General features: G+C 38.6%; 2 protein-coding genes and 1 long non-coding RNA gene across 3 annotated transcripts in view; 1 reads left to right on the forward strand and 2 right to left on the reverse strand.

Annotated features, from left to right (window-relative positions):
• Nucleotides 1-20114, reverse strand: part of HEATR5A (HEAT repeat containing 5A) — a 156146-nt gene extending 136032 nt beyond the window's left edge. Inside the window, exon 1 of the mRNA XM_073010895.1 lies at nt 20043-20114. The gene's annotated coding sequence lies outside the window, so the exon portion shown is untranslated. The remainder of the gene's footprint in view (nt 1-20042) is intronic.
• LOC140710071 (uncharacterized) overlaps nt 1-25241 on the forward strand; it is a 52844-nt gene that overhangs the window by 11006 nt on the left and 16597 nt on the right. Inside the window, exon 2 of the long non-coding RNA XR_012090929.1 lies at nt 12409-12499. This is a non-coding gene — a long non-coding RNA (uncharacterized lncRNA). The remainder of the gene's footprint in view (nt 1-12408; nt 12500-25241) is intronic.
• DTD2 (D-aminoacyl-tRNA deacylase 2) lies at nt 12800-24506 on the reverse strand. The gene is made up of 3 exons (XM_073010897.1): nt 24319-24506; nt 20043-20112; nt 12800-15251 (listed from the first exon to the last, which is right to left on the reverse strand). Exons 1-3 carry the CDS (start codon nt 24427-24429, stop codon nt 14926-14928), a joined length of 507 nt encoding a protein of 168 aa, XP_072866998.1. The 5' UTR covers nt 24430-24506; the 3' UTR covers nt 12800-14925.

Genomic DNA, 25241 nt, shown 5'->3' on the forward strand with positions numbered 1-25241 from the left:
ACACAATATCCATTCTGCAGGTCATGGATCAAGGAGTCATTTTGATTTTCAAGTTGTCTTATTTAAGAAATACATATTATAAGACTACAGCTGTCATAGATAGTAATTCCTCTAATGGATCTTGGCAGAGTCAATTGAAAATCTTCTGGAAAGGATTCACTATTCTAGATGCCATTAAGAACATTTGTGATTCATGGGAGGAGGTTAAAATGTCAATATTAACAGAAGTTTGGAAGAGATTGATTCCAGCTCTCATGGATGACGTGGAGGGACTCAAGACTTCAGTGGAGGAAGTAACTGCACATGTGATGAAAATAGCAAAAGAACAAGAATTAGAGGTGGAACCTAAAGATGGAACTGAGTTGCTGCAATCTCATGATAAACTTGAACAAATACAAATTAAGGAGTTGCTGCTGCTTCTTTTTTTTTTTTTTTTTTGTTAACAGAGCCTCCCTCCATCGCCCAGGCTGGAGTGCAATGGCACAATCTTGGCTCACTGCAACCTCAACCTCCCAGGTTCAAGCGATTCTCCTGCCTCAGCCTCCAGAGTAGCTGGGACTACAGGTGCATGCCACCATGCCCAGCTAATTTTTGTATTTTTAGTAGAAACGGGGTTTCACCATGTTGGCCAGGCTGGTCTCAAACTCCCGACCTCATCATCTGCCTGCCTTGGCCTCCCAGAGTACTGGGATTACAGGCGTGAGCCACCATTCCCGGCCAGGAGTTGCTTCTTATGGATGAGCAAAGAAAGTAGTTTCCTGAGATGTTATCTACTCTGTGAAGATGCTGAAAACATTGTTGAAATGACATCAAAGGATCTGGAATATTACATAAACTGGTTGATAAAGCAGTGGCAGGGTTTGAGATCATTGATTCCAGTTTTGAAAGAAGTTCTCCTGTGGGTAAAATGCCATCAAACAGCACCACATGTTGCAGAGAAATCTTTCATGAAAGGAAGAATCAATTGATATGGCATACTCCATTTTTGTCTTATTTTAAGAAATTGCCACAGCCACCCCAACCTTCAGCAACTACTACTTTGATCTGTCAGCAGCCACCAACATCAAGGCAACAACCCACCAGCAAAAGAATTACAATTTGCTGAAGGCTCAGATGATCATTAGCATTTTTAAACAATATTTTTAAATTTAGGTATGTACATTGTTTTTTAGACATAATCTATTGCACACTTAATAGACTACAGTATAGTGTAAACATAACCTTTATATACACTAGGAAACCAAAAATTTATGTGACTCCTTTTATTTTGATGATCTGGAACTGAGTCCACAGTATCTCCAAGGTATGCCTATATTGACTGATGAATAAACAAAATGTGGTATAGCCATACAATGGAATATTGTTCAGTTACAAAAAGGAATAACATTCTGCTACATGCTACAACATAGATGAACCTTGAAAATATTATGCTAGGTGAAAGAAGTCAGACACAGAAAGACAAGTATTATATGATTCCATTTATATAAAATGTCCAGGATAGTCAAATCAATAGAGACCAAAAGTAGATTAATGGTTGACAGAGGCTGAAGGTAGGGAGGAAATGGAGAGTGACTTTAATGGGTACAGGGTTTCTTTTTAGATAATGAAAATGTTCTGGAATTAGTGGTGATGCATAACCTTGTACAACCTTTTTGCAATATAGTGCAGTAAGACAATATTGTACAATCTTGTTTATATACTAAAAGCCATTAAATTACACACTTTAAAGTGGTGCATTTTATGGCATGGGAAGTGTATATTAAAAATAAGTCAATATTCCCTAGCAAGCTGACTAAAAAATAATAAAAATTAAAAACATATTAATACATAAATAAGCAAGCTGGGACAATAGGATGAACTAAAACTAAATGTATGAATATCCAAGATCCGGCACTTAACGTACTTCCAGTTCCTAAAGATAAATAACTAGAGAACGTTGGGGTTGAAGAAGATGCCCAAATATTTTCCCCACAACAAAATGTTTAAACCTGAAATCAAAAACTTTAAAGGAGAGGCTATACTAATGTTACATATAGCTTCCAGATCATCTCAATTTTGCTTCATCTCCCCTAAACAATATGAAGACAAAATTTAGTGGTTTCATTAGATTTGTGTCACAATCTGTATCTTTCTTTCTTTTTTTTTTTTTTTTTTTTGAGACGGAGTCTCGCTCTGTCGCCCAGGCTGGAGTGCAGTGGCCGGATCTCAGCTCACTGCAAGCTCCGCCTCCCGGGTTCACGCCATTCTCCTGCCTCAGCCTCCCAAGTAGCTGGGACTATAGGTGTCCGCCCCTCGCCCGGCTAGTTTTTTTTTGTGTTTTTTAGTAGAGATGGGGTTTCACCATGTTAGCCAGGATGGTCTCGATCTCCTGACCTCGTGATCCGCCCGTCTCGGCCTCCCAAAGTGCTGGGATTACAAGCTTGAGCCACCGCGCCCGGCCACAATCTGTATCTTTCTTAAACAATATTTCAGCTGTAATTAGTGTTTTAGTTGTATTAACATCCCTTCTATCTCTCAATTTCTTTGCTTTGTCTCTCACAAACAATATTCAGCTGAAAATTAGCATTATAATTCCATTCATATTCCTTCTTTCTCATCTCCCTGAAAATTTTGGTCACTTCTCAATGCCCTGTCTCCTTCATAAGTCCCTCTGGTCACTTTTTTCTTTTCTTTTCCCTGTAATCAGCTTGTTCTTGCTCCTAGTAATTCCACGTTATCTTCTAAAATACCATTCTGTCGTTAATAAACTTTCCTATACTCCTAGCCTTTCCTTAACAATCCTTTGATTGTTAACGAAATCATAATCTGATGTTCCGCTGGTTCTATACTAGGGTTTTCAGGCCCTTACTCTCCTCTACTCCCCCACTGAAATTCACATCCTCTTGAAACATCACTTTCTCCACATTCTTCAGCTCTACCATTTGCTGATCTTCGTACCACACTCTCATGTGATTAAAGACTTGGGCACAGAATTATGGGTATTTCTCTCTGTTCTGAGTCTTATCATCCCAGGTTACCTTTACTGTAAGGTAACCAGTATTTATATTTGTAATATCCAAATGACATAGTCATACAACATATTAGCTTAAATTTATTTATTTGAGAAAGAGTCTCGCTCTTTTGCCCAGGCTGGAGTGCAGAGTGCAGTGGTGTGATCATGGTTCACTGCAGCCTTGATCTCCTGAGCCCAAGTGATCCTCCTGCCTCAGCTTCCCAAGTAGCTGGGACCACAGGCACAGGCCACTGCACCCAGTTATTTTCTTTTTTTTTGTAAAGATGGGGTCTTCCTGTGTTGCCCAGGCTGGTCTTGAACTCCTGGGTTCAAGTGACTCTCCCTTCTTGGCCTCCCAAACTGCTGACATTACAGGCATGAGCCACCATGCCTGGCCCAATTTCTTAAAAGCACTAGTCTTCTTGAATTCTCTTCATCTAGTCTGATTTTTATCCTTCCTTGCCAGTTTGGATTTATGAAATCAGTTGTTTCAGCTATATTCTTACTAGCACTCACAATGCCTACCACTCCATGACCTTAATACATTGCATCTCTTCTGCCAATCTCTGAATGTGGATCAACCCAACCATCTGCTTTTTCCAATCTGCTCTTGGACTACCAAGAACATTGTATAACCATTCTTTCTACTTTATAGCATTAATTATGATTTAACCACAGCTAGTTGGTTTGATTACCCATTTCCTATAGTAGCTATGTCAAATATTCACTACTGTCCTCAAGCCACTACTTCATACCATCATCCTCTCTCCAAGATAATCAAGTCCTATGTTTTACAGCAAAAGTAGATGGCACAATGTCTGAACTCCATCAGAGCTGTCACCCTAAACTCAGCCATCTTTCCTACTACCTGAGAGGATACTCACCGTTTTCCAATAACATCCCTCTATTTTTGCTTTTGATATGAGATGTTGCTCCATAAGTTATTACATCTCTTCTTTCTTCAATTTCACTATCTACTTCCTCTTGCCCTAAAAATATGCTAACATTTTTTACATCTTTTAAAAAATCCCCTTAATACTGCTGTCCTACAAAACTACTGTCTTCCATTTCCTTCCCTTCATCTCTAACTTCCTGAAAGAATTTTCTACACTTTACTATTTTTATATAAAAGTCCCATTCATTTCTCAAGATATTTGGCTTACATAATTCCAAGGGACCTGCACTGAATAATGTTCATAGTGACTTCCTAATTGTAAATCCTATTCTTTTTTAAATAGTACTTTCTTACTCTAGTGGATTGTTCTAGGATTGGACATTGTTCACCACAAACCACTTGGATAGAAATTCTCCCTTCTCTTGGATTCTCTTCTAGTTTTGCTTTGTTTTTACATCATTCTCTTTTAGTTTTTCTCCTACCTCTTTTTCCACCCCTTTTCAGCCTCTCAATACTATCTTTTTTGTTGTTGTTTGTTTTTATGTTTAATTTTTTTTTTGTAGAGACAGGGTCTTGCTATGTTGTCCAGGCTGGTCTCAAACTCCTGGCCTCAAGTGATCTTCCTGCCTCAGCCTCCCAAAGTGCTGGAATTACAGGCGTGAACCACCATACCTGGCTGATGTTATCTCTTAATCTACCTCTTTGTTAAATATTTAGTTTCTTATTGTTTCTTAATTGTTATCTTTTCTACACACTCTTTCTGTTTGGTGGCTTTTTTTTTTAAGTGTACAGTTCAGTAGTGGTAAGTATATTGACATTGTGAAACAGATCTCCAGAACTTTTCATCTTGCAAAACTGAAAACTCTATACCCCTTAAACAACAACAATAACAACCCATTTTCCCCTCCCTCCAAGCCCTGGTAACCATCATTCTACTTTCTATTTCTATAAATTTGACTACTTTAGATATCTCCTATAAGTGAAATTATACAGTGTTTGTCTTTTTGTGACTGGCTTATTTCACTTAGCATAATGTCCTCTAGGCTCATCCATGTTGTAATATGCAACAGGGTTTCCTTTTCAAGTCTGAATAATATTCCATTGTATATATATAACACATTTTGTTTATCCATTCACCCTTTGATGGGCACTTGTGTTGCTTCTACCTCTTAGCTATTGTGAATAGTGCTGCAATGAACATGGGTATGCAAATATCTGAGACCCTGCTTTCAGTTCTTTTGTTTATATATACCCAGAAGTGAAATTGCTGGATCATATAGTAGTTCTATTAGTATTTTGAGGAAGCACCATAGTTAATTTTGGTGACTTTAACTACCATATGTGCAGCTAACTCCCAAATCTACATACCTTGCCTTAATCTTTGTCTCCTGAAATATCCTTATATGAGGCCCAAAAGGAGGGAAATATGTTTTATCTTTGTATCTCTTGTTTTTTTCCAGTACTTGGTATACAAGTAGACTCTAAATGAATTCTTGTTGAAGAAACTATGCCTTTTTAATTCTGAGTGTGAGGGAGCTAAAGTCCAAATTTTTTTTCCATTGATTATTGTGTAATTCAGGATGAACACCGTTGTAAGCTTCTTAATGATGGTCACTGTGCAACATACTTATCTGTTTGGTTATAACGCCTACCAGTGCTTTACACATACAAGGTAGCAAGTATCTCATTAAATCTGGTAATAATTGGCCGGGCGCGGTGGCTCAAGCCTGTAATCCCAGCACTTTGGGAGGCCGAGACGGGCGGATCACGAGGTCAGGAGATCGAGACCATCCTAGCTAACATGGTGAAACCCAGTCTCTACTAAAAAATACAAAAAACTAGCCGGGCGAGGTGGTGGGCGCCTGTAGTCCCAGCTACTCGGGAGGCTGAGGAAGGAGAATGGCATAAACCTGGGGGGCGGAGCTTGCAGTGAGCTGAGATCCGGCCACTGCACCCCAGCCTGGGCGACAGAGCCAGACTCCATGTCAAAAAAAAAAAAAAAAAAAAAAATCTGGTAATAATTGCAAATGTTTATCAAACTGAGTAGCAGTGGTTCAGTATTGAAATGCTTGCAAAATTTCTCTTTCCTGTTTCTAAATTAAAATATAAGGGGAAAATGTGGGAATTAATATGGCATCGTGATAATCCTATACGTATTTTAGGATAAACACAAATCTGTGGGCCATATAATGATGAACACTTTCTGGTCATATGACTTCAGTAAAATAGAACATGCCGATAAAATTTTCAGAAAAGTCTAGCAAATAGCAAATTTATATCACCACTGGGGGGAAAGGGATTTTTAAAAAAAAATCTTGAAGCATATGGGCACTCAATATTATTTATGAGATGATAGCAAGGGTACTGAGTAACATTTTCAACAATATTCTGAAAACATCTTGAAACTAAAATTCAGCCCAGATTTATAGAGGGCAAAAAGCGATCTAACACCAACGTGATTGAGGACACAAAATTAAATCATTGGTTAAAGATCATCAGGTATTTCTCTTTCACTATTGAACAGAGATTTAATACTTGCAGTAACTTCTGCCAACTCAGAACCCTGAGAAAATAAGTCACTTTCTTTACGGAAATAAGAAGGGGAAAAAAAAGGATATTACCAGCAATGGAAGAGGAATGCAGAGTGGCAACAGCTCCAAGTGGACCTGGCAGACGATGAACACTAGAATCACCAAGGAAACATGGAGCTATGAAATGGCAAAAGGCTGTGTGAAAACCCTGAAGCTTTTTGGTTCGGCCTTTAAAAACCAAATGAAAACTCAAGAGATACAAGAATGTGGTTATTTTGATGAACACCTCACAAACTAGTTGAATTAAAAGAAACTGTGGTTCAAATGCACACAAACCTAAACATTTTTTCAGTTCATCTAATTAAAGTCTAACCAATTCCTTCTAATTTAAAAGATCCAGTTTGGAATATGTCCAAGACTAAAACACAATCTCATCAAAGTCTATTTAATATGGTGTAAATCTCACAGGAGCTGTGATTATCTTCTCTCCCAGTCTACACTTTATGGCTTTTCTGATTGCTCTTTATAATGATTGATGTTAATATCTCTTGCTTATTTTATAAGAAATACAGAAAACAAAGATCATAAACTCACAGACAGAAAAATAAAATAAAAGATCCAGTTTTTTGTTTGTTTTGTTGATACAAGATCTCACTGTGTTGCCCAGGTTGGTCTTGAACTCCTGGGCTCAAGTGATCCTCTTGCCTTGGCTTCCCGAAGTGCTGGGATTACCACACCTGGCCAGCAATGCATTTTTTAAGGAAGATTTCCTATGCCAGCCAAAAGTGTCTTCTCCTTCTGCAGCTATTTTTTTTAGTAAAACTCACTGACAGCATTGTCCAGACATCAGAGACCACATGCTACCTAGTGCATTTTTGTGGATAATGTGTCCCCTACTAAATGGTAAACTCCTTCGCGCTAGTGATCATATCTTAAACATTTCACACAGCCCCCAGCTACACTGCTGACCTGCAGATTACAAAGACTACAACATTTAAGTGGAAAGCAAGTATCCATTATGCAGTATTAAGCAAATGTTAGATTTTCAACATCCAGGTTTTAAAAGGCAAATATGTATATAATGAAAAGAAACAAAAGCCCTGTGGCCAGGTGGGGTGGCTCAGGCTTGTAATCCCAATACTTGCGAGCCTGAGGTGGAGTGGATCACTTGAGGTCCAGAGTTCGATACCAGCCTGGTCAACATGGTGAAACCCCATGTCTCAGAATGGGGACATTACACACTGGGGCCTGTCATGGGGTTGGGGGGAAGCAGGAGGGACAGCATTAGGAGATATACCTAATGTAAATGACAAGTTAATGGGTGCAGCACACCAACATGGCACATGTATACATATGTAACAAACCTGCATGTTGTGCACATATACCCTAGAATGTAAAGTGTAATAATAATAATAAAAAGAAAGAAAAAGAAACCCCGTGTCTACAAAAAATACAAAATTAGGCCGGGCGCGGTGGCTCATGCCTGTAATCCCAGCACTTTGGGAGGCCAAGGTGGTCGGATCATGAGGTCAGGAGTTTGAGACCAGCCTGACCAACATGCTGAAACCCCATCTCTACTAAAAAAATACAAAAATTAGCTAGGCATGGTGGCCCATGTCCGCAATCCCAACTACTCAGGAGGCTAAGGCAGGGGAATCACTTGAACTTGGGAGGCAGAGGTTGCAGTGAGCCGAGATCACACCATTGCACTCCAGGCTAGGCAACAGAGTGAGACTCTGTCTCAAAAAAACAAAAAAACAAAAAAACAAAAAGCAAAAAAAGCCAAATTAGCCAGGCATGGTGGTGGTCACCTGTAATCCCAGCTACTTGGGAGGCTGAGGCAGGAGAATCGCATGAACCCTGGAGGCAGAGGTTGCAGTCAGCCAAGATCACACTGAGATCACTCCAGCCTAGGTGACAGCGAGATGTGTCTCAAAAGAGAAAAAAAAAAAAAAGAAAGAAAGAAATAAAAGCCCTGAGGCCTTTCAGAATGTAATCAGAAGAAAAGATAATACAGGCATTGCGCAAACTAAACTTTAAGGGTGATCATGTTTGCTCATAGCAACCTTGGGACCGCTAAGGAAATCAGAATAATGCCAGGAATAGAAAGTGTGCCTTAGCCTATCTACATTAGTACAAGGCTGAAGTAAACAGTCTCTCAAAGTTGGGATTACATTTTTGCTAGTATGATCAGACATTTTCTAAAAAAACTCCATACCTTCCCTCTAAAAACAAACAAACAAAAAAAAAGCCCACGATTCCTTTTTCAACCTCAAATGTTTATGGCAATAATAGCTAATGGTTCTCAGATACTGTTATACAGGGTGTGGTGCATTCTCCACATAAATTCTTCTTTTCGCATTCAGATAAAAGGCTGATGTAATAGGTCAAATTTTATTAAGCTTCTTAAGAGAAAAATGCTGACTAACCCAATATGAAGAATTCATTCACATGGAAAAGTCCAGTAAAAAGAAGTAGGATCATATTTATCTCAAAGTTGGCTCTTTGTGATGTATCCCACAGAACTGCTTTATTTTGTGATTAAATATAGAAGGGTTTTAATAAAGCTTGTTTCATCAAAATTCATATTTGTAAACAAAATAAAGATATTTTTGTGTCATAAAAAGTTTGCTTAATGAAAATACTCAAATATAGGTTTTTCCTTTTCTTTTCTTATTTTGAGACAGAGTTTTGCACTGTTGCCCAGGCTGGAGTGCAGTAGCACCATCTCAGCTCACTGCAACCTCTGCCTCCCAGGTTCAAGTGATTGTCCTGCCTCAGCCTCCCAAGTAGCTGGGATTATAGACGCCTGCCACCAATCCCGTCTAATTTTTGTATTTTTAGTAAAGACAGGGCTTGGACAGTATAATAGTAGGCAAATATAATACAGTGTAAACACACTGTACTATGTATACTAACACACTGTACTATGTCTGCCTACCATTATACTCTCTAAATGCCTGATATCATTTATTCTCTTGCAGTCGACACATTAGTATAAAAAATTAAAGCCAAAGTACTTAATCTTATAAAATACATAACAACTATCAAGAGTGGCACAATCATAATGCCAAAGGTGGTAGCAGCAGAAGAAATTACTATGGGGTCAGAAGAGCCTGAGTAACGATGGATTTAGAGTAGAGAAAAGGGCAAGTTAGGTAAGGGTATGATCTAAGAAAAATACAAATAGGGCTATACTGGAAAATTTTTATAGGGGAGTAGTGGGAGAAAAGGTTAGAAAGTTGAGCTGGGGCCAGATTATAAACCATGATAAGAGCCTTAGAAGTCTGGGCTTCATTCTGGGTAACAGTGGTTCTGGGATTCCAGTGTACACAAGAATTATCTTGTGGGGAGACTGGTGACTAGACAGATTTTAACTGCTGAGATTCTAGTTTAGTATGTTTGGGATGGTCCCAGAAAACTGCATCTTAACAGGCGATTCCAGTACAAGGACACACTTTGAGACACTCCACCCCAGGACAAATGATTAAGAAACTCTACTATTAACTATTGCAAATATCCCAGTTCCCTGTCTGCTGTGAAAACATTCAATTGCATCCACTTTTTCTGTTAATTGGCACTGACTTCGTCACTGTTTACATCTTGAGTGAATTTGTTTAACAATGCGCTTTTTGGGCTAATATCCAGAATCTACAAAGAACTTAAACAAGTTTACAAGAAAAAATCAAATAACCCCATCAAAAAGTGGGCGAAGGATATGAACAGATACTTCTCAAAAGAAGACATTTATGCAGCCAACAGACACATGAAAATATGTTCATCATCACTGGCCATCAGAGAAATGCAAATCAAAACCACAATGAGATACCATCTCATACCAGTTAGAATGGCGATCATTAAAAAGTCAGGAAACAACAAGTGCTAGAGAGGATATGGAGAAATAGGAACACTTTTACACTGTTGGTGGGACTGTAAACTAGTTCAACCATTGTGGAAGACAGCGTGGCGACTCCTCAGGGATCTAGAACTAGAAATACTATTTGACCCAGCCATCCCATTACTGGGGATATACCCAAAGGATTATAAATCATGCTGCTATAAAGACACATGCACACGTATGTTTATTGCGGCACTATTCACAATAGCAAAGACTTGGAATCAACCCAAATGTCCATCAGTGACAGACTGGATTAAGAAAATGTGGCACATATACACCATGGAATACTATGAAGCCATAAAAAAGGATGAGTTCGTGTCCTTTGTAGTGACATGGATGCAGCTGGAAATCATCATTCTCAGCAAACTATCGCAAAGACAGAAAACCAAACACCACGTGTTCTCACTCATAGGTGGGAATTGAACAATGAGAACACTTGGACACAGGGTGGGGAACATCACACAGTGGGGCCTGTCGTGGGGTGGGGGGAGGGGTGAGGGCTAGCATTAGGAGAAATACCTAATGTAAATAATGAGTTAATGGGTGCAGCACACCAACATGGCACATGTATACATATGTAACAAACCTGCACGTTGTGCACATGTACCCTAGAACTTAAATTAACAAAAAATTAAACAACAAAAAAAACCAATGCGCTTTTCTGGTTCTCTCTCTGAAATCTCTATCGTCTCCTCTGGCCTCTCATACTTTGCCGTTTCTTTACATGTTATTTCTTAAGATTCTGATTTTAGTCCTCTACAGATCTACTTAAGTGATTTCATTCACTCCTAAGGTGAGGTACATAGAGAATGTTGATGCCAACCTCAGAAGATTAGACTTTCTTCTGTCGATAAAGAGGAGTTATAAAAGTTTCTAAGAAGTAGAATATCATAGAGAAAGACATGTTCTGGGAATATAACCTTGGAGATGGTCTGAAAAGGAATAGGGATAGGAGAAATAGAAGGTAGGGAGAATAGTTATGAAACTATCAAAATAACTGTTCAAAGTCATCACCAAGGGATGGCTTCAAAACGAAAATGTTACTTTTCTAGTAGTTCTTCCCTTTAAGAAACTAGTCTTATTTCAATAAATTAATAGGCAAGACACTTCTAAGTACATTGGAATTTCATTTTTTTTTTTTTTTGCTATATATTTAACTATAATATAACAAATCAGGTCCTCTGCAATGTTAATCACAGATAGTAAAAATCTGACAGGACATTGTTCTATTTATAACATCAACGTGAATTCTTTTTTAAAACAAGTGGCATGAAGGATTTTATAGTATTGATATCTGATAAATTTAGTTCTTTCATTATGGAGTCAAGAAATCATTAGTACAGATATTATTCATAAATGGTATACCTTCTTTTATGACTTGAACTCATGAAAGAATGGTAAAAGTATGTTTGATTTTACTTTATATGAAGGTACTCAAGCTATTACAACCATATCCATTGTGTCTTATATACATATCCATATCCATGGATTTTACACTATGGATTATACACAATGGATATGGTTATATTTGAAACATTCTATAATCTTAGAAAAATAGAGGCAGAAAGCACCTAAATTAGGTGCAATGCTATCTGCTCCTAATTTAGTAAATAAACCAATTTATTGGCTATTGTTTCTCAAGTGATCCACATTGAGAGATGCTAAGCCTTTATCAAGATCAATTTCAATTTTTTTTTTTGATACAGAGTCTTGCTCTCTTGCCTAGGCTGGAGTGCAACAGCACAATCTCAGCTCACTGCAATCTCTGTCTCCTGGGTTCCATTGATTCTCCTGCCTCAGCCTCCCAAGTAGCTGGGGCTACAGGCGCCAACCACCACGCCCAGCTAATTTTTTGTATTTTTAGTAGAGACGGGGTTTCACCGTGTTAGCCAGGATGGTCTTGATCTCCTGACCTCATGATCCACCCGACTCAGACTCCCAAAGTGCTGGGATTACAGGCGTGAGCCACCGCGCCCAGCCCAATTTCAATTTCTAACAACTGTCACTACAAGAAAGTCAAGAAAATAGAAATTAGTCTTCCCTCTTGTGTGACCTTGGGAAAATTCCTTAAGCATCGTCTTACTTTCCACAGCACTATCCTCATCATACATATACTGTGAAGATAAAATATCTATTGAAGATTCTTTGAGCACCTTTGGCCAGAAGAGCTACAGAAAGCCAAGGTACAGTTATTTTCATATCCACAACTTCATTTGCCTTTCCCTTGTTGTAGCCTCTCTGGAAATTAAGCAAAGATGTCTATCATTTTCTGCTTAATAACCCTTCATGTACTTGAAATTGTTATTCTCCCCTGGTACCTCAAGCACATTTTTTAAAGAGGATTGCCTGAAATCTGAAACAGCAATCAAGGGCTATGAGTCAGCATTTCACCTAGACATAAAATCAAAATGGTTTAAAATAGGTAACATTATCTTTTTGAAAGACGTACATACCTCTTTGGAGAAACTATGAGACAATTGGAGTTTGCCAGTTTATGAATAGTTTATTACATTTCAATAAGTGTATCATGAATCAATAAAGCAAAAGTGAAGGACAATGAGCTCATTACCAAGCCACTTATTGATTCTTAGTTCCAAAATAGAATAGTACAGGAAGGGTATAGAGAAAATAGGATTTTTTCATGATAAAATTTTAAGCATCTTAGGAACATAGACCTAAAGAAACTATAAGACACATGGAAATTTCAGCAGCTATTTAGGATGTTTGTTTACCTTTTTTTTTGTCAATTAGAATTAGTCATTTGGTTTTTACTCTAAAAAAAAAAAAAAAAAGCCTTTTCAACTCAAGTCAGAGGAGTTTGCCAAAACTGAATACTACCTCTTACTGACTTAATTATTCTTTCAATTTCTTGTATATCTTCCTTTCTTGCCTTTGAAAAGTTTACCTTACTAGCTGTCTATCTTATATCACTGTCCTAGCTCAGACTGCCCTAACAAAATACCATCGGACTGGGTGGTTTAAACAACAGAAATTTATTTCCTCACAGTTCTGGGGGTTAGAAGTTCAAGCTCAAGGTGTCAGCATGGTCTGTTTCTGGTGACTACTTTCTTTCTGGCTTATAGACAGCCACCTTCCCGCTGTGTCCTCAGGCGGGGATGCTGTGGGATGGAATAGTTGGAGGAGCCCCATCTCCGGATACCATCACATTGATAAGGGCTTCAACATATGAATTTTGGGGATGGGAACAAACATCTAGTTCAAAACATTCACTAACAGAAAAATTGACACTGGCTCCATATCATCAAGCAGATAATATGGAAATGAACAAGTCAATTTGTTTTCAAACTATTCTTATGGGAAGTTTCCCCTTTTCTCCCTTTTATAGCAATCTAATTCAATGGGAAAGGAACTTCTTAAAACAATTTATGAACTAACACTAATTTCATGAACTAGTTATTTAAAAAGCAAAGACAAAAAGTGAGACACATGGTTCTGGTAAAAACTGAGAAATAGACCATTAACACACTTATATAGTATGTTTAATAAAAACAACTTTTAAACCCTTATACTTTGTTCTTATATCAAGTAAAGATTCTTAAAGTAATGTAAAACATTTGGATGTCCCTGGAAAGTAATATAGTACACAATAACACCTTTATATTACATATATATATATATATATATGTTAGAGACTGGGTCTTGCTATTCTGCCCAGGCTGGTCTCAAACTCCTGGGCTCAAGTGATCCTCCCACCTCAGCCTCCCAAAGTGCTGAGATGATAGGCATGAGCCACCACACTTGGCCCTGTATTACATTTTCATGCATATTAAAAGAAATGGTGACTTACATATGGGAATATAGAAAACTGAAATAGTAAACAAAATTAACAAAGTAATAATTGAGTTGTGCTGAAGTTTACCTAATATTAACACAAATAGTTATTTTTATTACATGCTATACAAATTTGATGGTATAAGAAATGTGTTTTTCTTGTTTGCATGAATCTCTTCATAGCGAAATACTCAAGATGTACATAATTTTTTAAAAACAATTAAGGGGCCGGGCATGGTGGCTCACACCTGTAGTCCCAGCACTTTGGGAGGCCAAGGTGGGTGGATCACGAGGTCAGGAGATCAAAACCATCTGGCCAACACGGTGAAACCCCATCTCTACTAAAAATACAAAAAAAAATGATCTGGGCATGGTGGTATGCACCTGTAATCCCAGCTACTTGGGAGGCTGAGGCAGGAGAATCGCTTGAACCCGGGAGGCGGAGGTTGCAGTGAGCCAAGATTGCGCCACTGCACTCCAGCCTGGCAACAGAGTGAGACTCCGTCTCAAAACAAAAACAAAAACAAAAACAAAAATTAAGAACATTTCCTTAATGACTATGAAGTGAATAGACAGCGTATTTCAAATTTTCAAGTAGAAGGGTAGAGGAATGTAGGACCAAAAGTGACTGAGATCCAGAGTTTAGGTGACTTGGCAAAGTCATCCAATTAGCAGGTGCAGAGTTACATATGAAACTCAAGATTTTCTTGTCTAAAAATGCTGAAGATAGTACATTCAAGATGAAGGGAAAGAAAATCTAATTATACTTTAGATCATTTCATACCAGAAAACAGCTATAGAAACTAGTTTTTCATTTTCAAAACTCAATTAAGTGTGTGAATGGTCCGTTGGTGTCCAGCTTTAACACCTGCCTGTTCCCATAAGTGCCATGTTCCACTACAACCCCAGCTTCAGCACACTTGCTATTAGCAGCTACTTCTTTTTCACATAGCGTCACAAATTGAGAGTAAAGTTCCAACCCTTCTTCTTTTCCAGAGTTAGAGTGATATTGCATGTTTCTTCCTTTTAGTCTTCCTCCAAGGGTAGCTTGAGGGATAATAAGAATGTTGCCAGGTAGATCCAATATAGAGACATGCTTGCCATTTTCTGTCTCACTTAATTTCACATTTAACAGTGTATTAACTGGGTGAGGAAGAAAGGCAAAACATTTTAAAGTGAAAAACAAACATGAAGAAAACCATCAAGTTTTTAGTCAGCAAATCTCATGTTTAAAATTCAGTTTGTCAGCTCATGCCTCTAACCCAAAGTCTCTATTTAGATTTAAAATACTGCTTCGCTAAGCTAAATAATCTAAGCATGAAAAATAAAGCAATTTTCGTGCAGAAAATGGTATGATATTTTAAATCTCAATTGGCAGTTAAGATCACCTAACAGTAAGTTCATCCAGAAAGGTCTAAAGAATTAACTGTACACTGGAACCTCAACTATTGTTCCCCTGGGGGAATACATGAGATTTTACTTTCATGTTCCTTTTATTTAGTAAGTAAATCCCACTGGAAAAATACAAGGGTAACTCCTCCTTACACCAAATTCTGCTTGCTTGCTTGCTTGCTTGATTTATTTATTTAGAGACAGAGTCTCGCTCTGTTGCCCAGGCTTGAGTGCAATGGCGCGATCTCAGCTCACTGCAACCTCCGCCTCCTGGGTTCAAGCAATTCTCCTGCCTCAGCCTCCCGAGTAGCTGGAACTACAGGCGCGTGCCACCACGCCCGGCTAATTTTTTGTATCTGTAGTAGAGATATGGTTTTACCGTGTTAGTCAAGATGGTCTGCATCTCCTGACCTCATGATCCGCCCACCGCGGCCTCCCAAAGTGCTGGGATTACAGGCGTGAGTCAACGCACCCGGCTAAATTTTTCTTTATAATGGAATATCAAATAAAAATTTTAGTGCAGTTATTATTTTAAACTTAGTTGCCAAGAGTTCTAAGCGGAGACAAAGGTTCCTGTTTCAATCCCATTATAAACCAGCCAATTTTGTTGTTTAATAACCTTAAAGGCAATATTAACATGGACTAATTATTTTATAAATATAACTCATGAGAGAAGGGTAAAGGTGAAAGCAAGAATCATCAGAAATTCATTGTTATAACTGAAAAAGTAAATAAAAACATATAAAGCTACTGGCATTATCTTCATATACATATAAGAAAACGTGATATTATTTGCATAGCATTCATGAGATTTCTTATAGCTAATAAGAAGTGTTGAAACCACCATAAGTATCCATATATAGCTAAAAGTCTAAACTTAGAAAGCCTTTATACCTCAACATTAACCATTTTTGAAACAATAAGCAAAGGAAGTGCCTAATATAGACCTAGGGTCTCCCTACCTCTATAAAGGTGTACCTGACTTCTGTTTGCAAAGAATAGTCCTGAGAGGGCAAATGGTAGAAGGAACTATATAAACTTCAAGACACCTGTCCTCAAATTAGGCTTTAAAAGGTATGCTTTCTGTTGGGGTAATTAACGGTTTTAATTATTAGAGGGTCTGTAGTAAATATATTGTTACCCCTCTCTACAAATCATGGAATTAATCTGGTAAAAACCTGCCAAGGTGAACACCCAAATGAATTTCTAAGCTAGGCATTAAGCATCATCAATTTTCACTTAACATTTATTTTTAAATACCTCTAGTTTTCTCCATCACAAATAAGACTTTGCTGTTTAGCCAGCAGTCTTTACTGACTGCTTGTAAGGAAACTTTCCAGAGCACTTCATTCCACTCAAAATCACTACCTAGCTATCTAGGCCTCAGGCTAGTGACAGAGTAAATAGGCAATTTTGGAATAACAGGCCTGAGAGATAATGCTACAATTTATTATATTTCCACGTACCTCCCTCTACTGGCTATAACTGAGATTTCAGTTAATGCTGTTGGTATACATATATCAGTATGTAGATAAATACAATGTAGAACCAGTAAGTAGAATTAAAACGAGACGATGAATTAATGGCATGTTGGAAACTGAAATATCCTAAAATAGGCTATCAATCAACTATCTCTAATGATGTATATGGGATGTTAAGCTTTGACAGGTTTCTGGCCCTCAGTCCAATTATATTGAAGGTGAATGGAGGAAGATTCTATACATCTCTATGTTAGCTATGCTATTTCAGATTTTGTGGATATAACTGGTTATTATATTCTCAAGGGATATATGCTTTGATTGGAAATATCTGAATCTATATCACAAATATGAGGTGAGGCTTCAGAGAATTCCATCACATTGACTTACTTAGCCTACTGGAATAAAGTGAAGTACAAGCTAATACTATTAATAATAGATGGACTTACTTTGCTTACAACTCAAACGAGTAGAATGTGATTCTTAGAGTCATATATTTCTTTACTGAAAATCATGATATAAAAAATCATGTGTTAGTGTTAGACTATCCGCTACAAGAGTTAGGGTGGACCTCCTTGGTGTTTTAAATTCACTACAATCTTATGCATGTATTTAAAGTGAACTCACAAAGACAGATATGGAAGCGCACAGGATTTAATCACTATAAAACAACATGCAGTTTGGATGTGGTAGGCATATTTCATACTATTATGATGAAGAACCATTTGAGACTCCATAAGACAACTTTACGAAGTCAATCTTAAGTCAGAATGACAAAAACTTTCTTCCTGTTTTTGAAGGTTTCTATATTTTTTATGGACCAAAAAAGATTTAATCCAAAGCAAAATATTAATTTAGGAAAGTGGACAGACTGTCTAACACTCCAGCATTAGGATGTGACAAATTATTCTCTATAATAGGAGTCCTCATTACATTATGTTCTTTTCTTTTTTTTTTTTTTTTGAGATGGAGTCTTGCTCTGTCGCCAAGGCTAGAGGGCAGTGGCATGATCTCGGCTCACTGCAACCTCCGCCTCCTGGGTTCACGCCATTCTCCTACCTCAGCCTTTCGAGTAGCTGGGACTACAGGTGCCCACCACTGCGCCCGGCTAATTTTTTTGTATTTTTAGTAGAGGCGGGGTTTCACCATGTTAGCCAGGATGGTCTTGATCTCCTGACCTCGTGATATGCCTGCCTTGGCCTCCCAAAGTGCTGGGATTACAGGAGTGAGCCACAGCGCCCGGCCTCTCTCTTTTTTTTTTTTTCCTTCTTCAGACCAGAACATTCTGTTCTTAACCCTTCAGAGGTTCCTTATTATCTTCTGGATTCAAATTTCAAACTATTGCAGTTACTGGCTTTCCATTCTCACCTAGCATAGTCTCTTAAGTCTGGTTTTCATCTTTTGACAAAGTTGTCAGACATGTTTGATATGTTACTATAAAATTCCCACTAGGAATTTTAGCTTTTTGTCCAAGCTCTTCCTCATTGGCCTATTTGCCCTTGAAGCTCTTCTAGGTTAACTTCTGTAAGCTTCAACTGCCCATTTGTATAATTAATATTTCTTATTAATCCAACTAATGGATGCTGTCCTTTACTAATGAAGAGAATACAACCTGTTCCCAACCTTAAGGATAGCTTCTTTTCTTTCAAGTTTGTATGTATGCTTGTGTGTGGATATAATCCTTATATCCAAATAGTGTCCTGAAAGGGTATATGATTTGATTTGGTATATCTGAACCTATGTAATTATCACATGAAATACTATAGCCATGTGAGATAGTATATATATACATATCACTATACCGTGCTATAGCCTATCCAGGAAACCAGAAAGCTGCAGGTAGATAAATTAGTGTTCAGAGATCCCTGAACATTGACTCTATTTTCCATGTCCTTGGAGGAAGTGTGGCTGTGATGACACTGAATTTGGCTTAAGACCCAGGAGAACCTTATATCTATACTTATTTCCACAAAAAAGGGCATACAGGGCTAATGTAAATTCTTCCATAATAATGATATAAACTTGAGTTGTCCAGGTTTGATGAGACCCACATCTTGTATATACAGCGTCATCTACTGCCTCTGTTAGGGGCTCTGGGGGATAAAGGAAACTATATTAAGAAATGCAGCATCTGTTTCTCCCTGTGTGACCACCCTGCTTCCAAGAATTTTCTGTATCCTTGGCTGAAGTGCATTGTGTATATGTGTTTTTATGTACACTCTTCTACATCAATCTGTAAGTCACCTGAAATGCTGCAGATGTTTTAAAAGAATTTCACCATACTTGCTTACTTTAAACTTTGAAACAGGCAAATAGCTAAGGCCAATAACACTAGATAGAATTAAGTAATTAATAACATCAGCACAGTTTAAGATTGTGCATCTTAGGATGGGCAGGGATTGGTTAGTGGATACAAAATTACAGCTAGATAGAAGGAATGAGTTCTGGTGTTCTGCAGCACTGTAGGATGAATATGGCTAACTATAATTTATTATATACTGTCAAAAGTCTAGAAGAAAGGATTTTAAATGTTCACAACACAAATAACAAATGTTTGAGATAATGCATATCTGGTTTGATTGTTATACATTGTATACAGTATTAAAATATCACTTTGTATCCCATGAATATGTAAAATTATTATTTATTATTTTAAAAATAAAAGGGAAGGAAAAAGATTGTGCTTCTTGTCCCTTCCGGTTCATTTGTCTATTACTGTTCTTTCTATCTTTTTTTTTTTTTTTTGAGACAGGGTCTCACTCTGTTGCCCAGGCTGGAGTGCAGGGGCACCATCTCAGCTCACTGCAGCCTCGACCTCCTGGCCTCAAGCAATCTTCCAGCCTCAGCCTCCTAAGTAGCTAGGACCATAGGCACAAATCACCATGCCCAGCTACTTTTGTTTATTTTCTGTAGAGAAGAGGTCTTACTATGTTGCCCAGGCCAGCTTCTAACTCTTGGGTTCAAGTAATCCACCTGCCTTGGCCTCCCAACGTGTTGGGAATTACAAATGTGAGCACCACGCTTGGCCCTCACTCTTAAAAAAGAAACAAAGTCAAACACATACCCATTTTGGGAAGAATTTCTTTATCAGCTCCCTTGAAAAAACACACGTAGATCACCAATCCTCTTTGGACCTATGAGAAATCACCACAGTAAACTCAGATTACAACAATATCTATAAAGATACAGGGCTAAATGGGTACAGTTTCACAACTATTAATATTATAGACATAGAGGTTAAAAGCACAGAAAATGAACTTTCAAAAGATTTCTCATGTGAGAAAACAAAATATTTTTCAAGTTTCAATCATTGGTTGTTATTTCTTTAAAAAATTAAGTTTTAAGGCAGGGCACGGTAGCTCACGCCTGTAATCCCAGCACTTTGGGAGGCCAAAGTGGGCGGATCACGAGGTCAGGAGATCAAGACCATCCTGGCTAACACGGTGAAACCTCGTCTCTACTAAAAATACAAAAAATTTGCCGGGCGTGGTGGCGGGCACCTGTAGTCCCAGCTACTCCGGAGGCTGAGGCAAGAGAATGGCATGAACCCAGGAGGCGGAGCTTGCAGTGAGCCGAGATCGCGCCACTGCACTCCAGCCTGGGCGAGAGAGAGAGATTCCATCTCGAAAAAAAAAAAAGAATTAAGTTTAAAATATAGCCAAGAGCAGTGAAGACAAGTTATACCTTCAAACATTTATTTCTAATCAAAATCATTAAAACAATCAAGCAGCCTTTTCCCAAGTAAGGGTGACAGACTTAGAAACATTTCATTTGCTGGGCCCCATTTATTCAATGCCAAGTGAATTTACATTATACTAGATACAGCTGATGGATAAATAACATGTGACTGATATCTTTTGACATCATCTCTCTTTATTTCCCCTAATCCATTTACTTACAGATAATGAAAATAATGGTCTGATTCTATTTCTATAAACTCCAGGAAACTGTCCAATTATTACTATTTTTTGTTAATGCTTTAAATAAACATGATAGGGACCTGAAAATCGCATTTGTGATAATAAGTTCTACATTAAAAGGTTGATTGTTATCAGGAATATAGGCTTATTTATTTTACATAATGACTTGGATATTTCTTAGATCTTGTAGGACAGAGACTATACAGAAAAGAGACATGTGAATAGTGACTTTGATTCTGGTTCTGAGTGAATCATTAGATTGTTTGATTCTGTAAATTAACCTTGACTCCAAGAGCTATTAGGAAGATTAAATGAGTTAATATTTATAAAGTACTTAAAAACAGTGCCTGGTTCACAGTAAGTGCTATATTAGTGTTTATTAAATGAGTATGTAAAAATAAATTTAAGGGCAGAGGCACAATTTATTTCACATTTTAACTTCCAAAGCACTTTACAGGCTGTTTTGCATATGATAGGGATTCAATTTATCTGTTGATTGCATTAACATTCAACTATATGTTCCAGGCTCTATGTGTTATCCAAAGAATTTTCTAGATACATGTAAATGCAGCTCTGCACTCACACTTGATTTACCTGGAAAAGAATTGAGTCTTAAAAAGTGCAATTGTGCTACTGAAACAATAGGCAAGGGCCTCCAATGCATACCCTTAAGAAGCTGGCAAGTTATTCTAGCTATTTGCACTATTGTCACAGGCCTCTCCACTACTATTGTTTTCGTCATGAATCAAAATCTTAAGGATATTTATATTTGGACACATGCAATGTCAGAATTAAATACCTAATTATTTGCACAATGATAACTGTTCTTTCCACTAACATTATCTCCTCATTAAGGTCTTTGCCTTTCATTTATTCCATAATAGATCTTAAGTTGTGACTTCTCTTCAAGTCAAAATCACTTTCCTTATAACTTCTTTGGTATAAAACATTTCAAATATATAGAAAAATACAGATAATTCTCACTATAGCTTTAAAAAGTTCACTTACCAGGAACAAAAACATTAGTCTGTGACAGCAAAGTTCTAAATGAATGAAACTAAGAACAAGCAAAGAAAGTAACCTTCAAATCTTGACAATTAAAATGCTGTTTCTAAAAAAACCAGAACTTTTAATAATAGAACAGTAAAGAACACATAAGAAGAATTTACATTTTCTCACCATCTAAATTACTTGTCAGCTCTTTAATTTAGTTATGTGTGTAGGAGCGAACGGGAAAGCCTTTAAAACAGTTTTTAAGTTTATAAACACCGATAGTTTGGATGCCAGCAATAAAATATATGTGATTTTGCATAAGAAGATGTAGCCTGAAAAACATAAAAAAGATAAATAAGCATGGAGGGAAACTAAATGACTGATAGTTTGTTATTTATAGTGTCTGGAGGCAACTATAAAAATGGATAATTCAGCCGGGCGCGGTGGCTCACACCTGTAATCCCAGCACTTTGGGAGGCCTAGGCGGGCGGATCACGAGGTCAGGAGTTTGAGACCATCTTGGCTAGCATGGTGAAACCCCGTCTGTACTGAAAATACAAAAAATTAGCCGGGCGTGGTGGCGGGCACCTGTGGTCCCAGGTGCTCAGGAGGCTGAGGCAGGAGAATGGCATGAACCCGGGAGGTGGAGCTTGCAGTGAGCTGAGATTGCGCCACGGCACTCCAGCCTGGGCGACAGAGCAAGACTCCGTCTCAAAAAAAAAAAAAAAAAAAAAAAAAAAAGGATAATTATTTTATTTATTATTTATTTTTGAAAGGAGGTCTCACTCTGTGGCTCAGGTTGGAGTGCAGTGGCAGGATCTCCCCTCACTGCAACCTCCGCCTCCCGGGTTCAAGAGATTCTCCTGCCTCAGCCTCCTGAGTAGCTGGGATTACAGGTGCCCGCCACCAAGCCTGGCTAATTTTTGTATTTTCAGTAGAGATGAGATTTCACCATGTTGGCCAGGCTGGTCTCAAACTCCTGACCTCAAGTGATCCGGGAGCCTCGGCCTCCCAAAGGTGCTGGGATTACTGCGCCCAGCCAGTTAATTCCTTAGATAGGATGGCAAAATATAATAATAAAATTTCAAATAAGGATATCAAGACCTCACAAAAAATCATGACAAAAAGAAGAAATAAGAAAAGTGAATTTCTGGGAGAGAGATAAGAATACAGAGATTTCTATGCTTATATTTCCAAATTAGCACAGGGCAACAGATTCTGATTTTAGAATAATCACCCACATATCAAATAGTTCACTGGTACTATCTAAAATAATAAGTAGGCCGGGCGCGGTGGCTCAGGCCTGTAATCCCAGCACTTTGGGAGGCTGAGGCACATGGATCACCTGAGGTCAGTTCTAGACAAGCCTGGCCAAAATGGCGAAACCCCGTCTCTACTAAAAATACAAAAATCAGCCGGGCGTGGTACCTTGTTCCTGTTGTCCCAGCTACTCGGGAGGCTGAGGAAGGAAAATTGCTTGAACCTGGGAGGCGCAGGTTGCAGTGAGCCGAGATCGTGCCACTGCACTCCAGCCTGGGCGACAGATCAAGACTTCATCTCAAAAAAAAAAAAAAAAATTAAAAAAAATATAAAATAACTAACATTGTTTTAATTAATGCTAGATCTGGGACCGAATTCAGCAGAAATGATGAGCGAATGAGATTTTGCTACACTGAAGTTTCTGAGTGTCTACAAAAGTCTTAATTACTAATTTTTTCCTTACATTTCAACGTACTTCAAAATTACGTCAGAGGCCTTAAAGAAAATTTTGTTTTTGTATGCAGTGGGGGCAGGCTGTCTTAAAAAGGAAAAGTATGTATGAAAGTAGAAGGAACTCATAGTGACATAAATGTTTTAAGTTCTTTGGAGAAATGTGTTTGATAACAATGCAACATTGTTATAAAAGTAGTGGTCTTTGTTTTCTCAGTTGGAAATAGGTCAAAATTTTTAAAAGGCTTCTTGAAAAACAATTGTTTCTTGGGAAATCTCATGTCTTTGCTAAGACCAAGTCAACATAAGGGGGAATTCAACGCGATCTGAGGCGTAAGTTAAAGCAGATCATGAACTCTTGCAGCAAACCTGACCTACAAGCTTGCCCTCGACCAGCATAGGCCACGAGCTACAAGGGGTATGAGACAGTAAGGCCCGAAGTCCACCGAACTCAGTTTCAAATCCCCGTGGTCCCCGCAAAAAGGGAGACGCGCTCTTCCTCCCGGGGGCTACAACTGGCGCTGGGGAACGGTGATGCAGGACCGAAAAGACAGGCGCAGCCAGGCAGGCCACTGCGGCCAGCGTCAAGCTGACCGGGTATCCCCGCGGCCGGACCGCCGGTCTCAGAGAGTCACAGAGCAGACGGGTCACCGAGATAACGCGGAAAAAACCGCCCCGCATGCCGGAGGATAACGAGAGCTGCCGGGCTGACGTTACCTCCACCCACTGGGCCGCGGCGTCCCCTTCGGCTGGGCGAATTTGCAGCCGGGCGTGCAGGCACTGCTGCAGGAGCGCCCGGGCCTGAAACATCCGGCTACTCTCAGCCATGTTAGGCCCGCGGCCGGACGCTTACTGGGCCGCGTGTCGCATGCCCCTTCCTGGACGCGCAGGCGGCGCAGACGGGGCGGGGCACGACGAAGGGGCTGCCCCGATCGCCCAGTGGCCCCGCCCTTCTATGGGCGGGGGCTCGGCCCGACTCTCTGATGTCCCGGATGTGCGATCTTGGAGGGCGGCGTAGCGCTAAGCTTCTCCGCAGCTCCTGCCCAACTCTGCAGAAGGCGCTCAGTGTATACTTTTATTAAACGACTGAAAAGACTCGTTAGATCTCTTTCCTACAAACCTTTTAAGAAACATTTTTCACCTCAGAAAGCTTAGGTTCCAACTGTTGAAAAATTTTAAATCTGCTTGATTTAAATTCATGTTATGCCCATATGAAAGTGAGTAAATAATTGAATCAAAGAGCAAGCGGAGATGGAACTAAAAGCTATATATACATCCTTCAAAATTTTCCTTATTCCAATCAATAAAACAATGCTGCCTCCTCTGTCGGGAATGCCATAAATCATTCTGATTCCACAGTTGTGAAAAGGTATTGGTATGCTATATGAATACACATTCTTTAGGAGATATCCTTGTTAAAAATGTTCTTATCCAAGAAAGTGTGATTGTTAATAACTTAGCCTGCTACTAATACAAAAATAAAACAGTTTATTCTGATGATATGATGTAAATTCTGTGATGCATTTTCTGGAAGTACATATGAGAATGTAAATAAAACTAAACAAGGGCTTGATTTTCTTTCCCATGTAACGTATTCCTTAAACATGCATCAGATTAGCATTTATTTTTCTATGGGCTTG

Source organism: Chlorocebus sabaeus, chromosome 24, assembly GCF_047675955.1.
Source record: "Chlorocebus sabaeus isolate Y175 chromosome 24, mChlSab1.0.hap1, whole genome shotgun sequence".
NCBI lineage: Eukaryota > Metazoa > Chordata > Mammalia > Primates > Cercopithecidae > Chlorocebus > Chlorocebus sabaeus.

What these genes read in the sequence shown, in the direction of transcription:
- DTD2 (XM_073010897.1), bottom strand. Translation starts at nt 24,429, where the DNA reads ATGGCTGAGAGTAGCCGGATGTTTCAGGCCCGGGCGCTCCTGCAGCAG. An exon ending in CCGCGGCCCAGTGGGTGGAG is followed by an intron (nt 20,113 to 24,318) that starts GTAACGTCAGCC and finishes GATTTCTCATAG; the next exon opens with GTCCAAAGAGGATTGGTGAT. An exon ending in AGAAATTCTTCCCAAAATGG is followed by an intron (nt 15,252 to 20,042) that starts GTATGTGTTTGA and finishes TTCCTCACCCAG; the next exon opens with TTAATACACTGTTAAATGTG.